Source organism: Rhea pennata, chromosome 13 (genome assembly GCF_028389875.1).
Source record: "Rhea pennata isolate bPtePen1 chromosome 13, bPtePen1.pri, whole genome shotgun sequence".
NCBI classification, from domain to species: Eukaryota; Metazoa; Chordata; class Aves; order Rheiformes; family Rheidae; genus Rhea; species Rhea pennata.
The window spans coordinates 23,060,739-23,069,235 of NC_084675.1; the positions used below are offsets into that span (position 1 = coordinate 23,060,739).

General features: G+C 69.5%; 1 protein-coding gene across 1 annotated transcript; it reads left to right on the forward strand.

Moving 5' to 3' along the window:
• Positions 1-763: 763 nt before the first annotated feature.
• Positions 764-7,788, forward strand: LOC134146105 (cadherin-1-like; the record flags this gene model as incomplete). The annotated part of the gene is made up of 16 exons (XM_062586305.1): positions 764-781; positions 865-979; positions 3,156-3,379; positions 3,542-3,688; positions 3,934-4,089; positions 4,164-4,308; positions 4,457-4,623; positions 4,987-5,115; positions 5,251-5,436; positions 5,528-5,772; positions 5,965-6,107; positions 6,225-6,449; positions 6,597-6,818; positions 6,898-7,028; positions 7,236-7,379; positions 7,452-7,788. Coding segments are annotated over 16 exons (2,610 nt in total), but the record flags the coding sequence as incomplete, so codon positions are not given.
• Between the last annotated feature and the right edge of the window lie 709 nt (positions 7,789-8,497).

Consider the following 8,497-nt stretch of genomic DNA (forward strand, 5'->3'; position numbering starts at 1 on the left):
TCACAGCGTAACTTTTAAATAAAGGACGTGGGTTTTTCAGATCCCCCCGGCTTGGTGTGGCTGTGCGCTCCCCCCGCCGCTCCCCCCGCACTGCTCCATGCCGCCTGCTGTTTGCGCAGCTGCAGCTGGACTTTGTCCCCAGCACGGCGGAGGTGGCCCGAGCTGTTGACCGGGGCGGCCGCCCCTCCGGCACGGCCAGGGAGGACCCCAGGGTGCACGTTCTTGCATGGCACGGCTGGGCCCTGGGACTCCCCACCACCACCACGGGGGCTCGGGGTAGCTGTGCCCTGGGTCCTGCCCCAGGTGGGAATCGGCCCAGCCTGCTTCTACCACCCTCCCGGGCCCCCCACAACCTCCCGGGCCATCCTCGGGACCCCAAACGTGCCCTCGGCTATCCCAGGACACCACGACCCTGCCAGGGCTTGGTGCGGTACCCCCAAACCAGCCAGGGCATCCCTGGCGCTCCCAGGGACCCCGCGGCCCCCGGGAGCACTCTCCCGCGGCCCCCGGCGGAGCGCCCGGGGGTGCAGCGCCGAGCACCGCGCCGGGGCGGGGCGGCGCGGCACCGCCTCCCGCCGGGGCCGGCACCTGCGGGGCGGGCCGGGGCGGGCCGGCACCGACCCACCTGCGGCCCGCGGCGGCAGCGCGCTCTGCACCGCTCCGCTCCGCTCCGGCCCCGACGGGCTCGCTCGCAGCCGGCGCCCCCAGCTCAGCCCGCACCATGGGGCCGCGGCGGGGCTGCGCAGCCCCGCGGAGCCTCCTGCTCCTGCTCCTGCTGCAGGTGAGGGGCCGGGCGCGGGGCCGGCGCGGGGCCGGGCGCGGCGGCGCCGGGGCGCGGGCTGACGCCTCTCTCCTCCGCGGCAGGCCGGCGGGCGGCGGGGCGAGGAGGCGGGGGTCTGCCAGCCCGGCTTCGCAGCCGACACCTTCGCCTTCGCCGTGCCCCGGGACAGCGTGGAGCCGGGCAGAGCGCTGGGCCGAGGTGAGGCGGCGGCGGGGCGGCGGGGGCGCGGGGCACCGGGGGTGCCGGGCCGGCGGGCGCTGGCTCAGGAGCGCCGGGGCGGCAGGATGGCCGCCCCGGCTGCCACTCGGGCTTCGCGGAGACGCCGGCGTCCCGTTCTGGCGGGGCGGTGGGCGCGCTTGCCGTGGCCCCTGCGCGCAAGCGTCTCTGTGGACCCCGACGCTCTCCGCCTGCCCGAGGGGCCCTGGGAACGCGGGCGGCCGTGCAGCGTCGTGCGCCGCTGGGTTTGCCCTGGGCAGTGGTTGACGGCGGCGCCGCGGGGCGCGAAGCCTTGCCCGGCCCGCCGCGGCGGCCGCCGAAGTGTCCCGGGGCCGCAGCCGGACCCCGCAGCTGCCCAGCGCGGTCCGGGCTCGTCGGCTTTGTGGCTGATCGTTAACGCTGCCGGGCTCCAGCGGCCCGATACCCGGGCGACCCGCGGCCGCGTGGCCCCGTCGCGCCCTGCCGAGCTGGCCCGCTTCCCACAGCCAGCCGGAAAGTCCCCGCTTCCCGGCGCCCGCAATCCCGGGAAAGGCGGGGGGAGGCGAGGAGGGAAAAGTCCTCCGGCAGACGGGAGCCCTTTGCGCTGCCCGGCGCTTCAAAGGCCACGGCGGGCTGACGAGCCGGCCTGTAATTAAGCTGATTATCTGAGCGCCGTGTTTTCCCCGGGACGTGCCTGGATTGGCCTGGCCGGGGCGAACACCTGCGCTGGGGACGCGGCCGGGGGCCTTCCCGGTGCGGGCACACGAGCCGCGCCGAGCACGGCTGGGCCGCGTCCTTGGCTTGCAGCCTCCCCCGGGGCTTTCCCACGGGCGCGAGGCCTGGCCAAGCACGAGGCCCTTCGCCCCCCCCCGAATGCGCAGGCGGCAAAAGCTGCCGCACGCGTTAGCCCCCGGCGGGCGCCGGGGCTGCCGGCCGTTCTGGGAAGCTGCCGGCCGGCTCGGGAGCGCTCCCGGCTGCGCCCGCTCCCGGCTGCGCCTGCTGCTGAGTCAGCCCCGGGCGGGCAAACCCTCGAAAGTCTGAAATCAGGGCGAAACTCGGGGTGACGTCAGCCGGGTGCGCCCGGCTCGGCGCGCCTCGGCACCCCGGAGGCGGCACGCGGCCGGCTGCGCCGGGGGCTCGGCCTCACCGTGGGCAGCACAAGGCGCTCTGCCCGGGGCCCGCGTGCCCGTGCCGCGTCCCGCGCTGCAGCGAGCCGGGTACCGGACCGGTGCGCGCGTTGTGGGCACCGCGGGCCGGGGGAAGCCCTGGCCTGGCGCAGCCCTGGCGGGCGGCTCGGTGATTTTGGGCTACCCAACCCCCATGTGGGTCGAGGGGAGCCGGGACTGGGGGGATTGCACAGCTCATCTCTGCGGGGCTGGACCCCCGTGCTGCCTCCCCCAGCACCGGGAGGCCGGGCGGCGCCACTGGGGCCTCCGCTGGCCCCCGGCGGGGGAGTGGGCGGCTGCGGAGGTTGTTCCAGCCAGGAGCCGGAAAAACAGGTTGTGCAGGTGGCCGGGCTGGGAAGGGAGGGAAGGGGGCCGAGCCCGGCGGGCCTGCGAGCCCGCTGGTGCAGGGCCGGGTGCTGAGCGCTGCGTGCTCGCTGCACGCAGCCCTAGTGGGGCCGGGTGCTGAGCATCGGGCGCTCGCTGCACAGAGCCCTAGTGGGGCCGGGTGCTGAGCACTGGGCACTCGCTGCGGGAAGCCCGAGTGGGGCCGGGTGCTGGGTGCTGAGCACCAGGCGCTCGCTGCGGGAAGCCCGAGTGGGGCCGGGTGCTGAGCACCAGGCGCTCGCTGCAGGAAGCCCGAGTGGGGCCGGGTGCTGGGTGCTGAGCACCGGGCGCTCGCCGCGGGAAGCCCGAGTGGGGCCGGGTGCTGAGCACCGGGCGCTCGCTGCTTGGGGGCTGCCCCAGGTGCTGGCTCGCCGGGCGGGAGGGCGGCCGGGCGGGGGGACGGGGCCCTGGCGCTGCCGGCACTCCCCTCCTCCCTGCCCGCGCCTGCCGCCGCATTCCCCGGCTGCTAGGCGGCTGACGGCGCCGGGCCGGCGGGCCGGGCCCGGGCAGCGACGGCGGGTCGCTGCGAGCGGCGGGCGCGTGGGGCCGTGCCGGCGCTGGCCCGCGCGGGGGGCCGCTGGGCGCCTCCCGGTGCGGGGCTCCCGGCCCACCCGCTCCCCCCTCCGCAGTGAGGTTTGCGGACTGCGGCGGGCAGCGGCGGGCGGCGTTCGTCGCGGACGACACGCGCTTCCGCGTGCGCGGAGACGGCTTCGTCTTGGCGAAACGGCCCCTGCAGCTCCACGGACGTGAAATCACGTTCTCCGTCCACGCCTGGGACGCGGCGGGCGGGAAGCACTCGGCCCGGGTCACCCTCGGCAGGCGGAGGCGGCACGAGCAGCACCAGCACCCGCCGGTAAAGCGCCGCGCCGGCCCCGCTCCCGGGGCGCCCCTCGCCCTGCCCCGTGCCGGGAGGAGCGCGCAAACGGCGCGGCAAGGCGCCGCGGGCGCCGGGCTGGGCGCAGCGGGCGCCTCCGGGCGCTCTGCCCGCCCGCGCCCGCCACGGCCCCGGGACGAGCTCCTCTCCCTGCAGCACGCGGCACCCGACGCGCTGGCCTTCCCCGAGCCTGGCCGCGGCCTCCGGAGGCAGAAGAGGGACTGGGTCATCCCCCCCATCAACTGCCCGGAGAACGAGCGGGGACCCTTCCCCAAGAAGCTGGTGCAGGTATGCGGTGCCTTGTCCCTGCACAGCCGCACCGGGTCTCCAGGGATTGCTGTGCTGGACGTGGTGCGGGGCCGAGGGTGGGCTGCCGAGGAAGCCCCTGCTCCCCCCTGGCTGTCCAGCAAGGCTGAGCACGCCTCTGAGGACACCGCATCTCTGGAGGCACCTCCCCAGCGTTGGCCGCTCCGCCTGGAGCACCATCTCGGAGCAGGGAGTCCCTCTAACCGTCCCCTCCGCCTCGCCGACAGATCAAATCCAACAAGGACAAGGAGACCAAGGTTTTCTACAGCATCACGGGGCAGGGGGCGGACACTCCCCCCGTGGGTGTCTTCACCATCGAGCGGGAGACAGGGTGGCTGGAGGTGACAAAACCGCTGGACAGGGAGGAGATCGACAGATACATCGTGAGTTGGGTGCCAGGGTTGGGGCGGGACCTGGCCCCGGGTCCCAGCCACGGCTCTGACAACGCGCCTTGCAGCTCTTCTCCCACGCTGTGTCGGCCAGTGGGCAGCCCGTGGAGGACCCCATGGAGATCATCATCACAGTGACCGACCAGAACGACAACCGGCCTGTGTTCACCAAGCAGGTCTTCATCGGCTACATTGAGGAGGGCGCAAAGCCGGGTATGTGGGCTGCACGGTGGGGACTGGTTAGATGTGGGGCCCTGCAGCCCAGCTGGGCAGGACACGTGGAGACGTGAGTTGGAGCCAAGCAGATGCCAACAGGATTTGCCCCGCAGGTGAAACCTCTTCTGCTTGTCCCTCCACCCAGGTACTTCTGTGATGACGGTGAACGCAACGGATGCGGACGATGGGGTGAATGTGGACAACGGTATCATCAACTACTCCATCCTCAGCCAGGATCCACCGCACCAGATGTTCACCATCGACCCGGTGAAGGGTGTTATCAGCGTTATCGCCACAGGGCTGGACAGAGAGGTAGGCTCCGCACTGTGGCCGACGGGCCTGCGTGGTGGCTCTGTACGGCGTACCTGGCAAGGCAGTGGGATTTGCTGCAGGGAGCTGGGGGACATTGGAGCACTGGGTATGGTCAATCTGGGGACACACTGTTGCTGTGTCACCATCTCCTGCTTTGGGGATGTCTAGGGCCCCAAGCCCAGCAGGGGTCTGCACTGGGGATGTTGCAGGGGAACCCCAGCCAGGGGATGCTGGAAAGCATGCCAGTGGGGACAGCCATGGCCAGAGAAGGGTGGACAAGCAGACAGAGACTGGCCCAGAGAGGGGTCTGTGGGGACAGGCTGGACCCATCCCTGCTTTAACCATGATGATTTCGGCTTGCAGAGCACTCCCAACTACACACTGATCATCCAGGCAGCGGACCAGGAGGGCAAGGGCCTGACCACCACAGCTACGGCCATCATTGAAGTCACCGATGCCAACGACAACACTCCCATCTTTGACCCCACCATGGTACCTGCCCCCCTACTCACACTGGCTCCTGCAGGGACTACAGGGCACCTGGCTCCTTGGGTCACCAGGGAACAAACCCTACTTCTGCAGCAGCTGGGACCACACAGGTGACCAGGCCTGTCTCCCCTCTTGCAGTACGAGGGAACAGTGGAAGAGAACAAGGTAGGGGTGGTGGTGGCCCGTCTGAAGGTGAAGGACCTGGACATGCAGGGCTCCCCTGCCTGGCGAGCCGTCTACCATATCAAGAGTGGGGACCAGGACAACGATTTCAGCATCACTACCGACCCCAAAACCAACGATGGCATCCTCAGAACTGCCAAGGTGGGTCGTGCCGCCACCTGGCTGGCTTGAGATGGATGTCGTCTCCGTGGGATCTGGGGTAACACCCGTGCTTTTCTCCCGTTTCACCCAGGGCCTGGATTATGAGATGAAGAACCGATATGAACTCGTGGTGGGGGTGGAGAATGAAGTCCCATTGACTGTGTCCCTCCCCACCTCCACGGCCAGCGTCTTGGTGATAGTCAGAGACGTGAACGAAGCCCCCATCTTCATGCCCCCTGTCAAGAGGGTGGAGGTGTCGGAAGATTTGCCTGTGGGGCAGGAGGTTACATCCTACACAGCCCAGGACCCAGACAAGGATCAGAGACAGAAAATCACGTGAGTGTGGGGACCCTGCGCACCAGCTGGGGATCACGCTCTTCCCAGGCTGGGGGAAAGCCAAGGCACCCCAGCATGCAGGACTGCGGGCCCGGCACTGGAGCAGTGCAGGTGCCCATGGGCCAGCTGCTGGCTGCTGGAGGGGGCGCGGTGGGGCTGAGCCCCCCCTCATCACCCCTACGCTCGCCCCAGGTACCGGATGGGCAGCGACCCCGCAGGGTGGCTGGCCATCGACCCTGAGAACGGCATCGTCAGCGCTGCCCGGGCGCTGGACCGGGAGTCGGCGCACACCCTGAACAGCACCTACAAGGCTATCGTGCTGGCCGTGGACAGCGGTAAGGCGCGCGCCCTCCCCCGCGCCGCAGGGCACGTCCCGCTGGGTGCGGGGGCTCCCGGACGCCCCCGGCGCCGCCGTTTTGCCCAGGCGCCCCGCTGAAGCCTGCACTCTGCAGGGGCACCGGATGCCACCGGCACGGGGACGCTGCTCCTCGTGCTGCAGGACGTCAACGACAACGGGCCCACGCCAGAGCCCCGCTTCTTCGACATCTGCAACCGGCGGCCCGAGCAGCAGACACTGACCATCGTAGATAAGGACCTGCCCCCCAACACCTACCCCTTCCAGGCAGTGCTGGAGCATGGCTCCAGCTCCAACTGGACTGTCAGCGTGGCCGGCCAAGGTAGGTGCCACGGGGACGTGCCGAGCAAGGGCAGGTCCCAGCTGGAAGAGTGAGAACCAGATGGGTATCCCAGGGATCTTGGCGCCGAGGGTGTCTCCCGCCCTGAGACCCCAGGCCTGGCTCCCAGCCCTTTTTCTCCTGCTTCAGATCTGTTGGTCCTCAACCTGGTGAAGGAGCTGGAGCCGGGGGAGTACAACATCTTCCTGAAGCTGACGGATGGCCAGGGCAAGGCACAGGTGACCTTGGTCAAAGCCCAGGTGTGCGAGTGCGAGGGGGCAGCCAAGAACTGCGAGTGGCGGGCGATGCCAATTGAAGGGCTGGGCGTCCCTGCCATCCTGGGCATCCTGGGGGGCATCTTGGCGCTGCTGAGTGAGTATGGGGCAGCGGGGGATGGCCTCGGGGGGGTGGGGATGGGGCCGCCCTGACGCCGCTGTCCTGCTCCCCGCAGTCCTGCTGCTGCTGCTCTTGCTCTTCGCCAAGAGGAGGAAGGTGGTGAAGGAGCCGCTGCTGCCGCCCGAGGACGACATGCGGGACAACGTGTACCACTACGACGAGGAAGGCGGCGGTGAGGAGGACCAGGTGGGTCGGGCGCGGTGCGGGCTGTGCCCCGTGGCTCCCTTTGCCACAGCCATGATGGGTGTTTGGGATGCTCAAGGTCCCCATGGATCTGTTCATCCCCCTGGCTCCCTGCCCACCCTGGGGTGGTGGCTCCAGCCTCCCCTACCTAGAGAGGTCCCGCTGGTGGCCCACCATCCCCTCGTGTCCCCCTGCCCTGTCCCCGCACAGGACTATGACCTGAGCCAGCTGCACCGGGGGCTGGACGCCCGCCCCGAGGTCATCCGCAACGATGTGGCCCCCCCGCTGATGGCAGCCCCCCAGTACCGGCCCCGGCCCGCCAACCCCGACGAGATCGGCAACTTCATCGACGAGGTGAGCCCCGTGCCCGCGTCCCCCCGTGCCCGCGTCGCTCCTCCCGCTCACGCCGCCCCTCTCTGCCCCCAGAACCTGAAGGCGGCCGACACGGACCCCACGGCCCCCCCCTACGACTCCCTGCTGGTGTTCGACTACGAGGGCAGCGGCTCGGAGGCCACCTCGCTCAGCTCCCTCAACTCCTCCGCCTCCGACCGCGACCAGGACTACGACTACCTCCACGACTGGGGCAACCGCTTCAAGAAGCTGGCGGACCTCTACGGCGGCGGCGAGGAGGACGACTAGAGCCCCCCGCCGCCCCCAACCCAGGTGGCCGCCACAGCTCATGTCATTTCAGACCCCCAGATTTAGGCCAGCATGCCTGCCCTGCCCCAGCTGTGGGGCGGGCAACCAAAATCTCCTTGGACCCCCTTGGACCTGTCATCTCTGTCCCCCTCCTTCAGCTCAGGGTGGTGGGTTAGCAGGGCTGGAGGGGGGCCTAACCACTTCCAGCTGCTGCTTCCTGCCCTGGTGGTCCCTACAGTGGTCCTGCAGTGGTCTCCATGGTGGTCCCCATGGTGGCCCAGGGTGTCCAGCTGAGGGACGCGCTTGGCCACACTGAGCCACAAAAACTATGGTTGCACCCGGCTTTGCTTTGGGACCTGCCCTGACACCAGCCCATCACCTTCTCAGCTTGGGCGTAGAAGACGTGGCCTCACCCCATGCACAGAAAGTTGCTCTCCGCGTTGTTTTACATATTTCCCTTCTGCTGCAGTGGCCGGACCATGGCCCACACCAGCCCTCCTGCTCCGTGGGGCTCCCAGCCCCCATTTCAGGTCCCAAAATTGCCACCGTGCTGGTGACCTGCCATGAGCGGCCTGCTGGGATGCTCGCCAGGGAAACGTGATGGTCCCAGCGCAGCCGGACATTGTGCCTTTGTGTGAAACTGCTCATGCGTGTGCCGCAGCGGGGAGAGGTGGTCCTAAATGCGCAGCCTAATGATGTGCCATTCTCGTTACGGGATGCATGACAGAGAATTATATTTGATATGGGAGTTACAGGCAGATTTCTATTTTTCTGTATACGTGATTAAGATATTTCCTTCTGTGTCGTGGAACATGTAATTGTGCGGTTGATGA